Source organism: Periplaneta americana, chromosome 17 (genome assembly GCF_040183065.1).
Source record: "Periplaneta americana isolate PAMFEO1 chromosome 17, P.americana_PAMFEO1_priV1, whole genome shotgun sequence".
In the NCBI taxonomy this organism is placed as follows: domain Eukaryota; kingdom Metazoa; phylum Arthropoda; class Insecta; order Blattodea; family Blattidae; genus Periplaneta; species Periplaneta americana.
In genome coordinates this window covers 97,738,206-97,762,456 of record NC_091133.1, presented here as the reverse complement: position 1 = coordinate 97,762,456, position 24,251 = coordinate 97,738,206, and the positions used below count along the sequence as shown (strand labels likewise).

General features: G+C 33.3%; 1 protein-coding gene across 1 annotated transcript in view; it reads right to left on the bottom strand.

Moving 5' to 3' along the window:
- Window positions 1-24,251, bottom strand: part of LOC138693295 (cell adhesion molecule 2-like) — a 677,576-nt gene that overhangs the window by 197,967 nt on the left and 455,358 nt on the right. Inside the window, exon 2 of the mRNA XM_069817159.1 lies at window positions 19,848-20,056. Within this exon, the coding sequence (XP_069673260.1) occupies window positions 19,848-20,056 (209 nt within the window). The remainder of the gene's footprint in view (window positions 1-19,847; window positions 20,057-24,251) is intronic.

The window sequence follows — 24,251 nt, the reverse complement described above, 5'->3', positions numbered from 1 at the left end:
ATTATTATTATTATTATTATTTTGTAATATGTTAGTATTCTGTTCTTTAACTTTTTCTTAAATTTTAACTGCTTGTATACTTTGTGACCTGGTAGAGTGTAAGAGAAGGCCCTATGGCCTTAACTCTGCCAGTATAAATAAAGAATTATTATTATTATTATTATTATTATTATTATTATCATTATTATTATTATAGTTTTGAGAGTACGAAATGTAACGCGTTGCAACGCTGTAACGCTCCTTGAGGTCATTGTTCCGTAGCCCGGGTGAGTAATCATTAGAGTCCTATGTTTGGTTACTTTGAATACAAGTTAGGTGTTCATCGTCGTAAGTAGCAACTCTTCAGTGAACCAAAAATCTTCCTGATGCACCGACATAGTGTATCTACATCTGTTTATTCGTGTACTTCTGTGTGTAAGTCGGTGAACAACAGAAATACCACTTGGATTTAATAACAATAACGAAATAAACTTTTAAAGACAGCTTATATGCAATAAAAATAATTTTTGCTAGAGATAGACTAAACTAATATATATTTATTTATATATATTATATATAGCCTATTATATTTATATTTATTTTCAGGAGCCGTCGCATTTCGTCCAGACATGTAATGAAAAACCATTAGGGCTAGGATGAAAATACATTTACTCAAATATATTAAACAAAATTAAATATCTATACAATGCAAACACATGCTCTCAGAGAAACTCTGAAGCTAAGGAGGACAATGTCTTGAGATGTTAAACAAATGTAACGATATTAATTTAAAAATTATATTCGAACATCTTCCTACAACCACATTTCTTAACGTTATGCATTAGTCGTAGAGACATAAAAGAAATAGAAGTCTTCAACAATTTTGAACTACAATTCAGGCGCCACATAAATTTTTAGTCCATTACATTTGCAGTATTTTCTTCGTGCGAACTATAAATTCTCAACTTTCACTGAGATATCCAACCGACATCTGCTCAATTACTAGCCGGATTTATCAGTTTTCATTAGAAAATATTCCAATTTTGCCTTGAATTTTGGATAATGAATTGCACACTTTCTCACATTAACAGGGTTACTGTGTCTCCATCATGAAATCAACATACCTTCAATTTTATTAAGGACTAACGCTTTTGGGTCAGTGCGGAATACAAACCAGAAATTCAATATATTTTTCCAACTGTTGCGTGTGTTTTCTTTCTTCTTCGTCCCAGGTGTGTGCGTCTCTCCAAACAAGCTTACAGTGCTGGAATTAGGACTGTAATGAATAATTCAAGCAAAGTCATCGCACAAGTCTGTGACAGTGACGTGGGAAAACCCTCGTAATGATGGCCTGTCGTAATAAGACTGGGGCTTCCGCGGATAACCAGCAACAAGCTGTCACACACCTGTCCTACTTCGTGCTGGGACACGGTACCTATTATTGAGCAGCAGGTCTTTGCTGGCTTACAACTCCTCAATTTGAACAGTTGGCAAATTCGTGCTTCAGTTTTAATAAGAGCTGCCTACATTGTATGCCAGTGTTTCTAAATTTGTATACTTCTTGTGTTCCATAATAATCTTAATTATCATTATCGCCTTCGTCATCGTCATCGTCGTCGTCATCATCATCATCATCACTCCACCAAGATCGACCTTTACATTTATCACTATTCATTAATTCATAGGTGCCTTTCAGCTTCTTTATCACTGTTACTACCACAGGTTATCACAAACAAAAATAGTCCGTGCTACTCCCAGGCAGATTTTCTTATAATTCCGGGAACTTAAAGCTGCAATGAGTATGCTTTTCTAGGATGTCTCTTAATTTAAACTTTCGTATATAGTTTCCAATTGCAATAGTATTATGATATGATATGATATGATATGATATGATATGATATATGATATATGATATGATATGATATGATATGATATGATATGATATGATATGATATGATATGATATGATATGATATGATATGATATGATATATGATATGATATGATATGATACGATATGATATGATATTATATATGATATATGATACGATACGATATGATATGATATATGATATGATACGATACGATACGATACGATATGATATGATATGATATGATATGATATGATAAGATATGATATGATAGATATGATAGATATGATAGATATGATATATGATATGATATGATATGATATGATATGATATGATATGATATGATATGATATGATATGATATATGATATATGATATGATATGATATGGATATGATATGATATGATATATGATATGATATGATATGATAGATACGATATATGACATGATATGATATGATATGATATGATATGATATGATATGATATGATATGATATGATATGATATGATATGATATGATATGATATGATATATGATACGATATGATATGATATATGATATATGATATATGATATGGTATGATATGATATGATATGATATAATATGATATGATATGATATAATATGATATGATTTCGTTTAGCACTTTTTTACATGTAATGGTTCACCTCCAATATTCGTACGCGGCAGTGATCCTGCACATAATTTTGTCAAGGGAGGAGGTCATTATTAAAATTGTTTACAATTTACATTATCGGCATTTTAAATTTTGTGTATTATTATTATTATTATTATTATTACTATTATCTTTTCTGAATGAACTGGCCCTCCTCATAATTAGAGAGTCAATCAAACTCTTACGGAACCACTTATATGGACTCTAATTCAGTGTACTCAAACAACTGACGCACCATTATCATTTTTCTTTTTCTTATTAGCTTTCATTGCTTCTTTACTTGTTGTAACGTTTCTTATTCTGTGAACTGCCATTGTTTGTTTGTTTGTTTGTTTGTTTACTTGTTTGCCATTTTTATTACTCTGTTATCTTTCATCATCTATTTGTCCTTTTTTTTTGTTTTGTATGCTTTGTCTAATGGCAGCCTCTAATTTGAGGAAGATCTGGTAAATAAATAAATAAATAAATAAATAAATAAATAATAAATAAATAATAATAATATTATTATATTATCAATCATCATCATTATATTATGTTATATTTATTGACATTATCCTATTTTCTGAAAGAATATATTCAAGAATACCAGTATAAAATCTCTGAAACGTAATTTTTTCACAGCCATTCAATTTTAAAACAAACAAGTTAAATTTCACATTATAGTGTCGACTTACTTATTGCAAGGTAAGTACTAGGCTGTAGGTGTCTATATAATAAATCTACCTTGTCATAATTCGAACGTGCCGCAGCACTAAGCACAGGGGAGGAGGAGGGGTAGGAAGACTGTGTCCAATTTCGATGTAGAGTTTGTTACTCTGACAGTGAATAGTTAGAGGAGCGAAGACGATTATGGATAAAATGCTCAAATCTAAATATGTAATTTTTTAAGTTCAAGGAGGCGGTCAAACCCGGTAACCCTCCCTAGCGTACGACCCTGATATATGGTGTCATCACTACCATTTATTACAATGACAATTTCAGTACGCGTTTTATAATTACTACATAATCATCACCCATACACCGACTCTTTGCTGGATCTCTCCTACTCTTCTATACTGCAGAATGGAGCGTAAGTAATATCATTAATTTCTGGGGTTATTTTTTTTAGATATTTAAAAACAGAAAGTTTAATATAATTTTGCTCATTTTTGCTTTCTTTTCGAAATAAAATTGGTTGTATATTAAATATTTCGTGGGGTGTTTGGGAAAGCCATTGATTTAAATCCTAATATGTTACAGTAATAAGTGATTGAAAGAATTTTAGTTTCGTTTTTTGAAAATTTGATCCGAAAAAATGTAACTTTTCGTTCTGAAAGAAATGTTTAAACGATTTCCTAAAAAGATGTACAGAGTGTTTCTTCTAACGTTAGAACTTCAAATATTTTCGAAACGAAACAAAGTATGGAAAAACTACTTGCACGTGATTGTACCCACGAGAAGGTCTCACATTGACCTAATTAGAGTAGACTATATAAACAATCTAGCATTTTCAAGAAAAAAATATTACTTTTAACATCAAGTGTTGTTTTGATGTGGAATATGTATGTTTTTTCTAGCGAAATGAAAAGTAGCGGTATTTATTTATTATAGAATAATTGGTTCCACTTTTCTGAACCAATAGATGCTAACGACTTCAAGGTCAAAAAAAGTTAGTTCTTGTAAATTACATCGAGAACATAAAATACACTAAAAATAGTTATGAAAATAAACATCTTAACTTGGCCTATTATGGAACTTTGCCATTTAAGCAGATGCTCAAAATGACCGCCGTTTGCATCAACGTATTGTGAAGACGGTGAACAAGAATGCGTTGTACAGAACGCAGTGTTTACTCAGATACTGTCGCACACGCCTCAGTAATACGCTGTTGCATATTATCTATTGCTGCTGGGGCTTCCTGATACATTCTATCTTTCACTGCTCCCCAGAGAAAAGAGTCTAATAGTGTTAAGTCGGGGGACCGAATCGGCCACTTGTCAGGAATATACCGTCCTATTTACCGATTTGAAAACTTTTAATTAAATACTTCTCTGCTTACATGTGTGAAGTGTGCGGCGCAGCCATCATGCTGGAACCACATTGGCAGACGATTTTCCAGTCCCACGTTCTCCATGAATTATCTCTGAAGATATTAGATTTAGTAAAGTGAAACCAAAGCTATGATCTATAATTTTATGTCAACTTTTCATTTCGCTAGAAAGAAAACATGCATGTTCAATTAAAGACAAACAGTGTTGGAAGTAATACTTTCAAAATTAGCTGGATTGTCTATATCCTCTCAATTTATCAGCCCTTGGCGTGGAAAAATTATGGTTTATTTAACGACGCTCGCAACTGCAAAGGTTATATCAGCGTCGCCGGTGTGTCGGAATTTTTGTCCCGCAGGAGTTCTTTTACATGCCAGTAAATCTACTGACATGAGCCTGTCGCATTTAAACACACTTAAATGCCATCGACATCGGCCGGGATCGAGTCCGCAACCTTGAGCATAGAAGGTCAGCACTATACCAACTGCGCTACCGAGGGCGACTTGGCGTGGATATTATATTCCTGTGTACGTAGGCTTTCCATATTTTATTTCGTTTTCGAAAATATTTGGAATCATAACGACGTTTAAAACATTCGTATATATCTTAATGTAATGCTACATTTTCTTTGCGGTTAGATATAAGCTTCTATGCCCTAAGGCAGAAACAGGTAATAGAAATTTATTCTTGTTAAAGAGATAGCAATCGCTAGTTGTATATCCCACTGCCACGCTTAAGTAAAGGAGTAAAATATATTTCAGATAACTGAACATATGCTTTGAGTTTCTTTATACTCTAAACTACATATTTCTGTGGTGTTCGGGTAAAGGGGAATAAGTCATTTTTTTTTTTTTGTGGAGATAAAATTTTGTTTCCCAGATGAACACACAAGTTAAATTTTACAATTGGGTGTGCAAAAATCAAAGAATACTAGCAGTTGATATGTTTTATTTGTGTAGAAAATTATTTGTAATAAGGGTTCGAAGTTGAATTTTCAATTTTCTCCAAACTCATTTTTATGACTTATCTCCCTTTACCCAAACAACACAGATTTATTGCCAGTGTAATTTTTACACATTTTCCCGAGGCTTTTGATTGTGAATGATTTCCATTTATTCTTCTCCTCCATTCTTGCGTGTCTGCAAAAAATTTTCTTGAAAATCCTTCTTCCTCACTGCTGTATAAAGTCCCTATATACAGGTGTCGGGTTGTCTTCCATTTCCTACGCCCAAATAGTAGGCCTATATGAATTGTTTTATTATTAGTCCCAAACTTCAACCTTCCATCCCTGCGCTCTTACCATTTTAACAGTTTACTGTGCTAATAAAGAGTGGGTGAAGAACAAATGATGCTGAAACCAATCAGGAAGAGAAAAAGAAATTGACTGAGCCACTGTCTAAGACAAAACTGCTTATTGAAGGATGCACTGAAAGGAATGGTGAACGGAAGAAATGTTCAGGGTAGGAAAAGATATCAGATGATAGCATTAAGATACATGGATCATATGCGGAGACTAAAAGAAAGGGTGGAAAATTGGTAAGATTGGAGAATGCTGGGTTTACAGTGAAATACCCTTTGGCAGAACAAAATTAAGTAATTAATGCTGAATAAATATAATAATTTAATTTAAGACTTTCCTTTTAATTCCAATCATTTTATTTCTATTTGTTATGCCTTCGAGATATTCTTGAAGATCGTCTATAAAATCCATCTATGTTGCCACAAAATTTACTTTGAATTATTTCATACTCACATACTCTTTTGCAGAAAAAAATTAATTAATTAATGCTGAATAAATTTAATAACTTAATTTAAGATTTTACTTTATTTCTATTTGTTATGACTTCGAGATATCCTTGAAGATCGTCTATAAAATCCATCTATGTTGCCACAAAATTCACTTTGAATCATGATTTCATACTCACATGCCCTTTTGCAGAACAAAATTAATTAATTAATGATGAATAAATATAATAATTTAATTTAAGATTTCACTTTATTTCTATGACTTCGAGATATCCTTGAAGATCGTCTATAAAATCCATCTATGTTGCCACAAAATTCACTTTGAATCATGATTTCATACTCACATACCCTTTTGCAGAACAAAATTAATTAATTAATGGTGAATACATTTAATAACTTAATTTAAGATTTCACTTTATTTCTATTTGTTATGACTTCGAGATATCCTTGAAAATCGTCTATAAAATCCATCTATGTTGCCACAAAATTTACTTTGTTTATGATTACATACTCACATACCCTTTTGCAGAACAAAATTAATTAACTAATGCTGAATAAATTTAATAACTTAATTTAAGAATTCACTTTAATTCTATTTGTTATGATTTCGAGATATCCTTGAAGATCGTCTATAAAATCCATCTATGTTCCACAAAATTTACCTTGATTTATGATTACATACTCACATACCCTTTTGCAGAACAAAATTAATTAACTAATGCTGAATAAATTTAATAACGTAATTTAAGACTTCACTTTATTTCTATTTGTTATGACTTCGAGATATCCTTGAAGATCGTCTATAAAATCCATCTATGTTGCCACAAAATTTACTTTAAATTATGATTTCATACTCACATTCCCTTTTGCAGAACAAAATTAATTAATTAATAGTGAATAAATTTAATAACTTAATTTAAGACTTCACTTTATTTCTATTTGTTATGACTTCGAGATATCCTTGAAGATCGTCTATAAAATCCATCTATGTTGCCACAAAATTTACTTTAAATTATGATTTCATACTCACATACCCTTTTGCAGAACAAAATTAATTAATTAATGCTGAATAAATTTAATAACTTAATTTAAGACTTCACTTTATTTCTATTTGTTATGACTTCGAGATATCCTTGAAGATCGTCTATAAAATCCATCTATGTTGCCACAAAATTTACTTTAAATTATGATTTCATACTCCAGACTTCTAATCCATAAGATATGACGATATTTTATAGTTGCTTTTTCTTTTCTTTTTTCTTCACCTTTTAATGCTTTTGTTCCAAAAACACCATTTAACGTAGAAATAGTCAAATTTCCTTAATTTTATCACTGCTTTAATTTCACTCCTTTATTTTCCTTCATTTTTTAATTTTACCCATAGTTATTTGTATTCATTAGGCCTATAATATGCAATTATTCTTCCCAGTCCTTTCCCCAATATCAAATTTTAACATGTTTCTCCTATTGCCATATAACTTACACCTTGTCCTTAAATCATTACTCCAATTTCACAATACTTTAAAATAAGTGTCAATAAACAGAGTGTCCGTCCAAGTTTTCCTTGACACCTCACAAGGTTTCATTATATGAATTCTGGTCACATAGCACACATCTAGGTGATATTCCAATTCCTGTGCAGCTTGTCAGCATCTATCCCCTGCATCGCACCTGTGATGCTACACCGTAGCTTCTGCAGGTTATTGACCAATGGAGGAAAGTAATTAATATTTTCCCTTGCGTAACACTATAGAAAAAATATAACAGGGGTTAGGTCAGGCAAGTACGGAGGCGATCTCATAAAGTTTTCGCTCGACCAGTCCAAGATGGTGCACCGTCTTGCACCATCCTGTAGTCACAACAGAATGACGAGCTGAGAAATTCGGGACACACAAAACTCTCTCACGTTGCGATAGCGCCATTTTGTAACACATATTATATCTTCCAATTTTAGCCATCACCATCATCATCATCCAAACAAGTATAAGGCCCAAGGCCCGTTACGGTCTCAGTGAGTAATTCTCGGTCCACCTTTTTATTTTTGGAGGCCTAAAGATCTCTTCCCTTGGGGACAGTATTGAAGCATGGCTTTTGAAAGTCTATTGCGATAAAAAAAATGCATAATTGCCGAAGTAAACAATATTAAAATTAGAGCGAATATTTTGGTACAACATATTTTGTCAATTTGTATTTGCAGTAACGCTATATTTTCGTATTCCAGCATATATTTTTAAGCACAAACTATAAACTCAACACCATATTACCTTTCGTCTTGTTTCTCTTATCTATACTCTAACCACGACGTAAATACCAGATCACTTGTCTGTGGCACGTTAAGTATACCTCTTCATAGAACACCTTGTCATTCATAATCTTTTATAGTATCCACCTCACTACAATGGAATTTCTTGTCACAAAGTATTAGGGGCTGCAAGACAATAAACATTTTAAAAAATAGCTTAAAGGATAACTTTCTTAGCAATTCACTCTAATTATACTAACTTAATGGTCAGTGACTATATGGTAACTTCTTTCTTTAGACATGCATCCTGATAGCGCTGTATTTTCAAAATTGTGTTACACTAATTTATTTCTGTTATCTAGCATTATTCGAAATATATTAACATTCTATGTATTTTAGTTTAATTCTGCTACACGGTTTGTATTTCTTGAAGGCTTTATGGCCTTAACTCTGCCAGTTAAAATAAATTATTATTATTATTATTATTATTATTATTATTATTATTATTATTATTAAGGGTGTAATTCATATTGTGTTATTTGAAGTGTTGTATCAGTCAGGAAGTGTGTTGTGTCAGTGAAGTGTGAAGTGTGTAGTGTCAGTGAAGTCTATTGTGTAAGTGAAGTGTGTTTGTCAGTGAAGTTCTATAGTTCATAGTGGCTGTGCAAAGTATTTGAACAGTAAAATGGTTTTCAAGTGTTAGTGAAATGAGGATAGATTCAGTGCAATGAGTGAGTTGACAGAGAAATAAGTGTAGTGTCGAAAGGTACTTGTGCAGGTATGAACCTATCACACTCGTGGCTCTTAGTTCGAACTTAGGGGTTAAGATAGAAATTAGATTTACTTTAAATATTATTTTAAGTGATCGTGCTTCATTTAATTTAAGATGCTCCTTCTTCTTCTTCTTCTTCTTCTTATTATTATTATTATTATTATTATTATTATTTATCATTATTGAGTATAATTAGTTACCACTGCCACCTGATATATACCCATTTGCAGTGTGAATAAATAAATAAATACATTATTATTATTATTATTATTATTATTATTATAAGTTGTACAGCTACTTCAATATCTATTTGTGAATAATAATCATGTTGAATATTTTCAATCGTATATTTTATGAAATGAATTTTTATTTGTCAATTTCGGTTTCAAAAGAATGAATTCCTTTCTTGTAGACCAGAAATTTGATTTATTAAAATTGGAAGAGAAAAAGAAAAGGCTTCACATGCAACATGCATCTCTCTTATTATCATGTTGCAAACGTTTAGACTAACGTATTATTATTATTATTATTATTATTATTATTATTATTATTATTATTATTATTATTATAAGTTGTACAGCTACTTCAATATCTATTTGTGAATAATAATCACGTTGAATATTTTCAGTCGTATATTTTATGAAATGAATTTTAATTTGTCAATTTCGGTTTCAAAAGAATGAATTCCTTTCTTGTAGACCAGAAATTTGATTTATTAAAATTGGAAGAGAAAAAGAAAAGGCTTCATATGCAACATGCATCTCTCTTATTCTCATGTTGCCAACGTTTTAGACTAACGTATTATTATTATTATTATTATTATTATTATTATTATTATTATTATTTTGAACACCTCTTTTCATTGCGATACACATTCCAGTCTCTCGACTGACTTTTATTGTCTTCGCATTTTCCACTTTTTCTTCCTTGTCAGCTGGGAGTGCTTGTTGCCTCACGAGACAACCTCAATCGAATCTTTTACCTGCAGAGGTATCTAGTCGCAGTGTACAAAATTTCAGGATCGAGAAATAGCTGGACGGCAAATTTTAAATATAACATTCTAAGCCGAGTTCTCCTCAAGTTATCTGCTTTACATTTACTTCTCTTACGAAAGAATTATTTTAAATACCAGTAATTATTCGTTAACTGACGAATTATAACAGGCGAACCTCGGGTTCATTTGTAAACTAACACTACATAAAATGAATAATAATTGTTTAACCCTCGCAACTTAGCTGCTCTAGAATTTCATGCTACTTATCTTGGGTCTTTTTTTTTTTTGGCCCCAAAAACATTATTTCGTTGTTAATAATTGGAATATTTTATAGCTTACTGCATTTTATAAAACAGCATAAGTAAATAGAGAATTTTTACTTTGCCTAGAACTACTCAAAATGTTTAAAAAACGAATTAATTAATTTATATAATTTGTTTAATGGTAGACTTGTTCTGAATCTGTGTTTCTATTTTTTCAATTATCAGAGAACACATTCACTTTCCTTTAAATATAACACAAAAAGGAAATTGTTATTACATCAGGTGTTAATTATTATGTTTAGACAATTAATTAATTTACTCTCATCACCTGCAGCTGTAGAAAGAACAAGAAGATAATTTTACAAATGCAAATAATTACTTTTTAACATATAACATTTAACCATAACCTACATAGCAGTTTATGCTGTATTCGTTTCATTTGCTCACTTTTAAAAAGACATGTTCACTTTGTTCATAATAAAACTGTATCACTTCAAAATAATTCTAACTAGAACGTAAAGACCTGTTCTATAGCTACGTCCATCCACGAACCCAAGAAATAAACATTGAAAAGTAATCAATGTAGGTATAATTATGAAATAGTAATTTTAATTTTAAAGGAAATTAAAATAAACAAGGATAGCATAGCTAGGTTACTGCAACGTTTCGGAGTATATGGCTGTAGATATTAACAATAAAATATGGTGTGAGGTCAGAAAAGACCCCAGGTAAGTGTCGAGGGTTAAATTAGTATTTTAATTAAACACATATTAAGGCCCATTCACAATGAAAATTAAACATAACCGTAACATAAACACAGAAGTTTGCGTCCAGGCTACCAAATGGGATCATTCACAATGATTCACATAAGCATTGACATAAACATAACCGTAAGACGTTAACATGAAAGTTTGCAAACTCCAAACTTTCATGCTTATGCTTACGTGATCTGCAAACAGAACACAATCGTGGAGCGCTCAAGTATACGACAGAATATAAGGAAATGGCGTCGTTGTTATGTTTCCATGGTTACCAAGTATATTTTTTTCTGTTATGTTTATGTTCCCATCGTGAATGATGGTATGACTTCTTGATTTTACTGTAACGTTAAGTTAACGCTTACGTTATGTTTAATTTTCATTGTGAATGAGCCTTTACTTTGTTAAAATAATATCGAGATTGGTATAAGACATCTTGGTATCTGATGTCGAACACGGGAATTTTCGTCATCTATTTTTCGTCACCCAGGATTTCGTCACATATTACATTTTGCCACTGCAACATTTTGTCACCGATTCACTTTTGTCATCACCATATTTCGTCATCAATTAAATTTCTTTGTCACTATTCGCCACCACAATTTTTTCCCATTGCGTCGCTTCCCTTGATGATACCCATATAAAATGGTACGCAATATAAAACCTTCTACTTCATTGTGTTCATATTGTTTATTTCGTTTCCAAGGATACATTCATTTTTTGGTTTCGAAAACTTCAAGTTACAGGATTCATTGGTTTCAAAATCTTCAAGTTAAGGTATGGCGGAATTATTTCGATTCGTAAAAGGTAATAGAGCAAGAAATAAATTAATCTATAATGGACACATGTATACAAAGAACAACATTACAAAGACCGGGATTGTATGGAAATTTGTAATTCACTGATGACTATTTCCTCAGATAAGAATACCATTATAAAAGAACCTACAGAGGATTCGAACCATTCAGCAAATTGGGGTAGAATTGGAGCTGCGGAATGTGTGGAAGCAATAAAAGCTGAAGCTGGAACTTCAGCGGAAGCTACGTCATCTATTTTACGACGACATACAATTATTATTTTGGCGACGAAATTCCCTCAGTACGAAAAAATGGTGACAAAATATATGTGATGACGTCATATCTTCAGTGAAAAACATGATGACAAAATGTATTTAATGATCAAAAAGCTAATGACGAAAAATAGATGACAAACTATAACGGTGACGAAACTCCCGATTACTAAATGCCCTAAACCCGTCGACCACATGTCTAAGTATATTGAAACTAGCAAGCATCTAAATAAATAAAGGAAGAATGAAATTAACTCATGAAGGTAACTATAATGAAGCGTTAAGTGATATTTAACTACTGACAATACCGCAATATATTACTATATAAATAGATATTAAAAGAACCAAGAAGTTTACGAGTAAATATTCATCAATTATGAAACTATCTGGAAAACGATGCAACAGCTGGAGTGAAAGAAGAAAAAAATATAGATTATCGACATCTCACAACTTACAGAGAAAAAGGAAACAGACCTATCGTAACATCTCTTTGTAAGAAACAACACAAACCACACTTGATATGAAAAGAAGACAGAAATCGTTAGGAACAGAAATAAAATAACTGAAAAGAACGACTGATTATGTAAGTATATAAGTGAGGTCGGAAATGACGTTCATGAAAACAACACAAAACCTTAGGAGGTTCTAAATATTTTCAACAATTTATGGAATAATAACTAAGAGATGAATTCAACCTAAGAGACATTGATGCTTTGTGTGGAATTATCGGCAATAGAATTGAAGATTATTCAAGAACCTGTCATATAACAAAGGCTTTACGTGGATTCACTTACAATATATAACAATTCTTTTTTTTTAACAGCGCAAACAAAAAGAATAATGGCTTAGATAATTTTGTACTCCGTGTTCAATTTCGAATGGGAGCTTCCGGCAGTTATTTCCACGTTCATGACGATATGTATTTGTTTGCCGAGCCTTACCCGAAGAAATACGATTTTACTGATTTCGTAAAAATTAGGAGTAATTTCAAATGTCTGACTTTCGCACTAAGTACTTTAAATGTTTAAATTACGTCCGTTTTTTAAAATATGTTAATACGTGTACAAGGAAATATTGAATTTACATGTTAAGAATTCTGAAAAGGTTTAGTCGAGGAAGATACTAGAATTGTAGCTAATCGATCAGCAATTCTTTCACGCAACGATCAATATCTGACAATATTGCTCTCCAAATAAAACTTCTGTACGAATGTAACAAGAATAAATTTATAATGCTCTGTTGTGACATTAATGTCGGCCCTAAGAAATATTTTTAAGAATTCAATTAAATTTGTTTATGTAATAATATGGATGACCTTTATTTTCTGTTTTTAATACACGGCTGCATTCACTTCTTGGCAACACAAAAGAGCAATACCTAATGTTAACAGACGTGGCCTATATCCTTTAGCTATATCTTGAGGATTAATTCCACTCGCTTAGTAATGACTACATCATGGATATATACCGGGACATCGGGAACACTATGAGTAGACAATATTTAAAAAAAATACGTGACTTTTCTTTAAAATATTTCATTTAAACTATTTCATACACGCAGGAAATTACAAATATTTTCCAACTATGTATGATTGTTTTAATTGTTATGGTGTCAGCAAATTGGATGCCTATTAAAAATTGTGTATGAATATTCAAAACTCTGCTTAAATATTATAATTGAAAATATATTCCCTGAATCACAAAACGGTTTCATATGAGAAGATCAGAGTCTCCGCCGGTTAGGTTAATCACAAACACCCGAAACTGACCGAACTGTGTTCCTTAGCGCAGTCAAGGTTGGTCGACGATATTCATTGCATCTGATATTCGGTTTCGTACGCAGTTGAGTTGCGAGTGTGGTGGTAGTTTTTACCCCTTTTTCTGTTCTGTGTGTGAGTTACATTGTAGGGTAAACATTGGTAATTTCGTGGCAGTGGTTATTTCGTGATACTTTTTCTTTGCTCTTTTGTGAACTAACCAATGGTGTTACGAGATCCAAATTTCCGCCAAGAGATTGCATATGTTGTCCAGTTTCCAGAAACATACAGCTAAGCTTTGTGTGACTATTGTAGTTGCTTCAGTGAGCTTTTATGATTGGAGAGAGCAAGTTTGCGTCGACTTCTCAGGCGTACAAATTTTGTGGATGTTTGTAATTACATTACAGGCTTATTACTAAAGGTAAGCATATGATATTTGGTACAAAGATTTATTGTTTCTTCATGAAATTTTACGAAATGTTTTTTGGAATTTTAGATACATCTGTAGTCGCCATATAGGCTTAGCTTTACTGATAGAAATCTTAGCTGTTTGAGGCGAAATTTTGTTGAGCATTAAGCGTTACAATTTTTAAAATAGTATGAAATGTATTACAACAGGAATTTTAGAAATCTGAAGACAAGATGTGATAACAAAAAAGAAGACGGAGACGCAATGCGTTCAGTGTAGCTTCTGTTTGAATTGTTATCATGCTATGTGTCAATGATAAGTGCGAGATGACTTACTTGCAAGAATTGTGACAGAAGATGGAACATGGCTCCACCATTTTGGACCGGAGACAGAAGCAGACAATGGAGTGGCATCATGCAAATTCACCAAAGAATTAGAAATTCAAAAGTACACCTTCGGCAGGAAACGTTATGGCTACTGTGTTTTTCGATTCAGAAGGACTCTTGCTTGTGGACATCATGCCACACGGAACCACCATTAATTCTGACGGATATGTTGCAACTCTCAAGAAACTTCAAGTTCGACTGAGTCGTGTTCGACGACATCGGGAGAAGCAGGATGTTCTGCTATTGCACGACAACGCACAGCCATATGTCAGTCACAAGACCACAGACCAGATCAGAAAATTCGGATAGACAACACTGAAATAACCGCCTTACAGTCCTGAACTGGCACCGTGCGTTTGCCATCTCTTTGGTAAACTGAAGGATCCCTTCGCGGAACGAGGTTAGAATATGTCTCCCTTGTGCACGCTGCTAAAGAGTGGCTCAGGCGTGTTGGTCCACACTTTTACCGTGCTGGTCTACAGGCCCTCGTTCCTAGGTTACGTGACATTTTGTTCCTTAAGGATGCATCTACATTCTGTGAAAATAGCAAAGCTGAAGGATAAAAATATAATTTTTACACAAACATCATGCCTTACTATTGGAGTTACCCTAGTAATATAGGCTGTAGTAAAGTCCGTAATAAAAGTGTTCACCCTTTCAGGGCAAAGAAGATCCCTTTTCAATTTCAATTTTTACTTTGATTTCATTCTTATTATGTGTTGATATGTATTTCTATGTTTTCTTGCTATGAAAATTAGACGGAATTACTATGTTTGAAGTCTTGTAACAAAAAATGAGAATTTCATTTGACTTTAATGAATTTTTCCACAATTCTTCTACCTCTCACGAAATTACCGAGGTTATCACGAAATAACCAACCTTTCAGTTTAAGTTGTACAAGTGGTTTTTGGCACATATTCAAGAACGTATCCAATCTTTTATGTCTCCAGATTTGTACAGCAAGTTATTGTCTTTTAGATGAAAAAATCGGAATAAGGATATATTTACACATTTGTATTTTAAATTAGTTTTCATGAAATTATCACGAAATTACCAATGTTTACCCCATATTATAGTCAGAATTCGATATAATTTAGAACAATGAATATTCATTTCCGACAAAAAAAACATCTTACAAAATTTGAAAGAGGAAATTTCGTCGTAATTATCCCCCAATACGTTTCCTATCATTTTAAATTAATGAAAAAAGTGCGAATACGCGATATTCATATAGAGAAAAACTATACGAGACATCCGCCCAGTCCCCTTTCAAGAGATGAAAAACGTGACAACATAAGATTTAAAAATTTCCTTCAATCTTTCAAATATTCTGATATAGTGGTGAGTACCTACCATTTGATTATTTATATTAAAATTATTAAAGTATTTGAGTGAAAGAAGTTATAAGAACAATAACAAGCATACGTGCGATATAGCGCTTTGCTGATGACAAACGCTCGCGGATCAACGAGACTAGTGTACACTCGTTACATTTGTCACTTATTAAATAAAAACTGGAAATAACTCAATTTTACTAGAGTTATTTTTGTAGGTTATTTAATATGGTGGCAGCGCGAATATGCATATATACAAAAGGAAACAAAAATAAAATTCATCAAAGCTTTGTATTGTACAAAGTATTCTATAATATGGAAGTGAAACATGGCGTTTAATTCAAAACACTAAAAAATAAAATTAGGACAATAGAAATCGACTAAATTAGAACAAGCATACAGGGGACAAGGCGGGATAAAGTGAGGAATGAATCTGTCTGGGAAGAAATGAATGTCCCTACGTGTACTATTACACGGATTGAGAATCAAACGCTTAAATGGTAAGACATGTACAAAGAATGGGAAACGAAATATGGCTAAAAATATGTTACACTTTTACAGTAGGCCTATACATCTCATTCGGTAGAAACAAACTTGGAAGAGCAAGAATGAATTGGAAAACTCATGTCAGAGCAAGAATGGAAGAAAAAAATTTAAAAGAGGGAGACTGGAATGACAAGAATATATAGAGACTGAAGAGAAAAATCTGTAGAGAGGGAAAAAGTCGATGAAGAAGAAGTTGACAGTATTAAAACTTGTCTCACTAACGCGCTACAGACCCAAGGTCTGGTTTAGTTACCGTAAGTGTGCGTCCTATACGTTTAGTTATCGTACGTGTGCGTCCTATACGTTTAGATATCGTACGTGTGCGTCCAATACGTTTAGTTATCGTACGTGTGCGTCCTATACGTTTAGTTATCGTACGTGTGCGTCCTATACGTTTGGTTATCGTACGTGTGCGTCCTATACGTTTAGTTATCGGTACGTGTACGTCATATACGTTTAGTTATCGGTACGTGTGCGTCCTATACGTTTAGTTATCGTACGTGTGCGTACTATACGTTTAGTTATCGGTACGTGTGCGTTCTATACGTTTAGGTATCGTACGTGTGCATCCTATACGTTTAGTTATCACACGTGTGCGTCCTATACGTTTAGTTATCGTACGTGTGCGTCCTATACGCTTAGTTATCGTACGTGTGCGTCCTATACGTTTAGTTATCGTACGTGTGCGTCCTATACGTTTAGTTATCGTACGTGTGCGTCGTATACGTTTAGTTATCGTACGTGTGCGTCCTATACGTTTAGTTATCGTACGTGTGCGTCCTATACGTTTAGTTATCGTACGTGTGCGTCCTACACGTTTAGTTACCGTACGTGTGCGTCCTATACGTTTAGTTATCGTAAGTGTGCGTCCTATACGTTTAGTTATCGCACGTGTGCGTCCTATACGTTTAGTTATCCTACGTGTGCGTCCTATACGTTTAGTTATTGTACGTGTGCGTCCTATACGTTTAGTTATCGTACGTGTGCGTCCTATACGTTTAGTTATCGTACGTGTGCGTCGTATACGTTTAGTTATCGTACGTGTGCGTCCTATACGTTTAGTTATCGTACGTGTGTGTCCTATACGTTTAGTTATCGTACGTGTGCGTTCTATATGTTTAGTTATCGTACGTGTTCGTCCTATACATTTAGGTATCGTACGTGTGCGTCCTATACGTTTAGTTATCGGTACGTGTGCGTCGTATACGTTTAGTTATCGTACGTGTGCGTCCTATACGTTTAGTTATCGGTACGTGTGCGTGCTATACGTTTAGTTATCGGTACGTGTGCGTCCTATACGTTTAGTTATCGTACGTGTGCGTCCTATACGTTTAGTTATCGTACGTGTGCGTCGTATACGTTTAGTTATCGTAGTGTGCGTCCTATACATTTAGTTATCGTACGTGTGCGTCCTATACGTTTAGTTATCGGTACGTGTGCGTGCTATACGTTTAGTTATCGTACGTGTTCGTCCTATACATTTAGGTATCGTACGTGTGCGTCCTATACGTTTAGTTATCGGTACGTGTGCGTCGTATACGTTTAGTTATCGTACGTTTGCGTCCTATACGTTTAGTTATCGGTACGTGTGCGTGCTATACGTTTAGTTATCGGTACTTGTGCGTCCTATACGTTTAGTTATCGTACGTGTGCGTCCTATACGTTTAGTTATCGTACGTGTGCGTCGTATACGTTTAGTTATCGTAGTGTGCGTCCTATACATTTAGTTATCGTACGTGTGCGTCCTATACGTTTAGTTATCGGTACGTGTACGTCCTAAACGTTTAGTTATCGGTACGTGTACGTCCTATACGTTTAGTTATCGGTAAGTGTGCGTCCTATACGTTTAGTTATCGGTAAGTGTGCGTCCTATACGTTTAGTTATCGGTAAGTGTGCGTCCTATACGTTTAGTTATCGTTCGTACGTGTGCGTCTTATACGTTTAGTTATCGGTACGTGTACGTCCTATACGTTTAGTTATCGGTAAGTGTGCGTCCTATACGTTTAGTAATCGGTAAGTGTGCGTCCTATACGTTTAGTTATCGTTCGTACGTGTGCGTCTTATACGTTCAGTTATCGGTAAGTGTTCGTCCTATACGTTTAGTTATTGGTACGTGTACGTCTTATACGTTTAGTTATCGGTACGTGTGCGTCCTATACGTTTAGTTATCTGTACGTTTGCGTCCTAATTTCAGTTATCGGTACGTGTACGTCCTATACGTATGAGTATACCATTTAAATGACTTTATTTTCCTCTGTGAACCGAAAGGTATTTCTGAAATTAATTGCTCTAAATTTAATATTGGATAACGAGAGCACATAATGTATTGTACGTAAATACAGACTGTGATGGAAGATAGTAGAAGCCCACGAGCACATAAGGGAGAAATGGCTGGAAATGTTTTCCAGAAGACCTCTCTCAATCATAGTGTTCCTTAACGTGTCGCAGACCTTCAACACGGCATCTAAGTCATAGACTACTTCCTTTCCAAAGAAAGCCAGATTAAGAATTTTAATGGCCATAAAAAATATGTTTCTGTAGAACAAAATTGAACCTGCGACCAGAAACACTAGATCACTATCGACTTTCATTTATAGTTATACCAACTCGTGACATTAGAGTTACTGTCTAAGAATACACTACTTATTTTTATATCAAAACTCTATGTACAATAGTGGCAAAAAAAACCGGACCGACCCTTGTAGCTGATTTCAGAGCCTTGTTCACTCCATAGCACGATAGACTTGTAACTAAGAGAAAATTATGAAAATGTAATATCTGTATGTTTAATATCACTCAATAAATCCATCAACAAACAACTGAAAACATTTTGCAATTGTGTGTAGTTTTTTATGGTTGCAACAATAGTGGTGAACTGAGTGAAAATGGACATGCGTAGCCAGACTTTTTTTGCTTGGAATATATCTACTACTGCAGTCTACATGTTCCGGGGTAAGGCTACATCATAATAATATATTTCTTTAATAAATAAAATTCATAGTTGTTTCATAACTTTACTGACCTCGACCCGAACGCCGTCCAGCTTGTAGCTCTGTTTGATGGTATCGGAGCGCGGTACGTAGCGGTAGAACTCCTCGTTGTCTTTGTACCACTTGACGGAGTACAGAGTGTCGCCCCCGAGCTCGTACTGGCACTCTAGGAGCGCCATGTCGCCACGCACTTTGTACTGCGGGACACTGACCCTCAGGAGCTTCAGCGACAGAACCCCGCCTGCAACAACACAAACTGGGATTCAGGGACAGCACTACCACAGAGTCATAACATCAGGCTACTCTTGTCATAGAATTAACGAGACAAGCTTAGACCATAGGCGGAGAGAGAACCGTTTCCTTGGGGAGACAAAGCAAAACCATAGAATCCTGATATAACAAGGTTATGGGGGACATTATTTACCTTCTCATCCCGTTTTGGCTTGACCGTGGTACAGTAGGGGAGAAGAGGGTACAGTAAGACAGGGAGAACAGTGAGATATTTTTTGTTAGATGGTAAATTTTGATGTTGAGATGTTGGTAACAGTGGAGTTGTATGTTGCATGAGTAAAGTAACAGTATTTTCATACTCGATTTGATTCTAGTTACAAAGGTGAGTGATGAAGAAATAATTCGTAATTTTTCACTCTAGATGTAAAATTTTGGCTTGTGTTTAATGAAGGTTATATTGGATATACAAATGAGATATAAATATGAATGTTTTGTTACGTAATACTATGATACTTGAGATTATGTTTGGCAAAGTTTCGTCTTTCTTGTTTTAATTTTGAAGTGATGGCGTCATTTTTAAATTAACTATGCGTAAAGGGACCAGTGAGACATGCCATTGAAGGGTACACTGAGACGTCTCACTTTCCCCATGTAAATAAATAAATAAATAAATAAATAAATAAATAAATGAATGAATAAATGAATAAATAAATGAATAAATAAATAAATAAGTAAATAAATAAGTAAATAAGCAAGTAAGTAACTAAGTAAGTAAATAAATAAATAAATAAATACTTTAAAAAATGACGATCTTGCAATAATTAGACTACCGAATAAGAGGTTGTTAAACATTTGGAAAAAAAAAACGTTTTTCTGAGAAAACTACGGATTTTCCAACAATATTGTATTACACTTTTTTCGTTATATTCAACATGAACTATTTGCTTCGAAAATCTGTAGAGTTATTCCACTTTCACCTTGTATATAGCAGTAACTCGTCGAAACTGTAGAAACCGCCTTCGTACACGTTGCTTGTGTTGCACTGTATCGATGAGGAGTGGATTTACATTGAACCAGAATAATAAATGAAAAGGTCGGGGATTTATGACAGGTAAAACTGTAATGTCTCTCGGAAATCTGTCAGAACAACCTTTCCGTACATCATAAATTCTATTTAAACTCACTGAAACTTGAACCCATATTTCCGACGTGGAAATTTAACGCTGTAGCCTTTCGGCTATTGATGAGCTGAAACGCTAATGTATATTCTCATATAACACAATCTATCAAAGGAAACAAAGGCACATTTCCGTTGTTTTAGGTTTTAGAACTTTCCGATTATATTATTTAACAGTTAAAACTAATTCCAGACAGATACGTTCCATTTAAAATAAATTAGTTAAATATTAAATCATTAGAAACTAAACAAGTAAAATCCGGTTTACTACTGCAGAGATGAGTATAAACGATTTCACATGAAGGGAGAGAAAACGTTTTTGTTATATTCAACATGAGCCTATTGTAAAACGCACTATCAGGGGAGCCAGGGTTTTCGTAGAAAGCTCCTTCTCGTAGAAAAGAATCTTGTGATTCTGAGGGATATCTACTGCCTTTTTTTCTATATACTAGTCCTACACAAACGAGTAAAATTCGGTTTACTACTGCAAAGATTAAGAGTATAAACGATTTCACATGAAGGGGTTGCCAGCCCATTGCAAAACCCCCTATCAGGAGGACCAGGGTTTTTGTAGAAACTTACTTTCCTTAGAAAAGAATCTTGTGATTCTGAGGGACATTTACTAACTCCTAAAATATAAGAACAAATGAGAATGGATGCGCTAACGCAATAAATCTAAGTTGCGCATTCCATTTGCTCAATGCTGTAGTAGAAGCATAAACTGGACCATGAATAAATAAACGAACTTCCTTAACTAATGAATACATTGCAGGTGACATCGAAGCAACGCCTATAAAGGGCGATGATGTAATTTTTGTTACAGTTTTTCTCTAGTTGTGGCAGAAAAACATTCCATGTTAAAATGATATTCCATTTATATTTATTTATCAATATATCAATCCACCCAATCACTCCTCCATCGCTTGCATCTATCCATCTACATATTTTTATATTTATATATTTATTTACTTATTTATTTATATATACTTTTATTTATTTATTTACATATTTGTATTTATTTATTTACTCTTTACTTATTTATTTCTTTACTGATTTACCTAATTATTTACTTATTTATGGATATATTTAATTATTTACTGATTTATTTACTTAAGTATTTATTTAATTTCTTCTTTACTTATTTATTTAGGCCTAGTTACGTAGGTACTCAGTTACTTATTTAATTACTTAGGTATTCGGTTACTTACTTATTTACTTACTCAGTTACTCATGCACTTATTTACTTACTTATTTAATTAAATATTTATTTACTTAATTATTTACATATTTACTTATTTATTTATTATTTTCCATCTGTTTAGGATTGATGGAGAGTCTGCAAGCAAGTCACCATTCTCATCCTTGATCACGTTTACCCTTGGCTGATATCCGTTCTTAAATTCCTTTATACCCTTATATAAATCTCGAATGTTTTTATTCTTACTATTTGTTTCTACCTCATTCATTCATTCATTCATTTATAAAAATTGGAGATTTATCCTTCGAAGAGGTGGAAAAATTCAAATACCTTGGAGCAACAGTAACAGATATAAATGACACTCGGGAGGAAATTAAACGCAGAATAGATATGGGAAATGCCTGTTATTATTCGGTTGAGAAGCTCTTATCATCCAGTCTGCTGTCCAAAAATCTGAAAGTTAGAATTTATAAAACAATTATATTACCGGTTCTTCTGTATGGTTGTGAAACTTGGACTCTCACTCTGAGAGAGGAACATAGGTTAAGGGCGTTTGAGAATAAGGTGCTTAGGAAAATATTTGGGGCTAAGCGGGATGAAGCTACAGGAGAATGGAGAAAGTTACACAACACAGAACTGCACGCATTGTATTCTTCACCTAACATAATTAGGAACTTAAAATCCAGACGTTTGAGATGGGCAGGGCATGTAGCACGTATGGGCACGTATGTAGAGTGTTAGTTGGGAGACCGGAGGGGAAAAAGACCTTTAGGGAGGCCGAGACGTAGATGGGAGGATAATATTAAAATGGATTTGAGGGAGGTGGGGTGTGACGATAGAGACTGGATTAATCTTGCACAGGATAGGGACCGATGGCGGGCTTATGTGAGGGCGGCAATGAACCTTCGGGTTCCTTAAAAGCCATTTGTAAGTATGTAAGTAAGTAAGTATTTATTATTTACTTATTTACTGATTTGCCTATCTCTTTACTTATTTACTGATATATTTAATTATTTACTCACTTTCCTACTTGTATACTTATTTATTTAATTACTTAGGTACTCAGTTACTTATTTACTTACTTAGTTACTCACGCACTTATTTAGTTACTTATTTTCTTATCTATTTACCCATTTACTTATTTATGTATTTATTTACTTAATCATTTATTTATTTACTTATTTACTTTCTTATTTACTTATTTATTTACTTACTTATTTACTTACTTATTTGTTTACTTATTTATCTACTTATTTATTTATTCACTTATTTATTTATTTACTGATTTCCTTTATTTATTTATTTATTTAATTATATACTTATTTATTTATTTACTTATTTATTTATTTATTCAATTACAGATTCATTTATTTATTTATTTATTTATCTATTTATTTTATTTATTGGGTTGTGAATGAAGGTACCAGAAAGTTAATAGAATAAATTCTTTTCATTTCAGATAATACGTGGTATTATCACTGGCCCTAGGAAAACAAGAAAAAGGACGCTTTTCTTGTTACAATTTTAAGTTATGAGACAATAATGATAGAACTTACTAGCATTAAATGTAGCAGATGAGTAAAGAGTAATATCAAAATCAGTCTTAAACAGAATCCAACCCTCTGAAAAGAGACATATAAAAGCAGAAAGTTCAAGTAAACGTGTTACATCAGAAATTAAAATGTAAGCTCTGACTCAATATGAATACACCCGTGATGAAGTTACACCGCAGTAATTAGATTAACATCTTCAAAGAATGCTAGAAAGAAGCTAATATTAAAGTAAGTTAATAACGAAATATGATTCTAAAAACAAGGAGATATAGATATA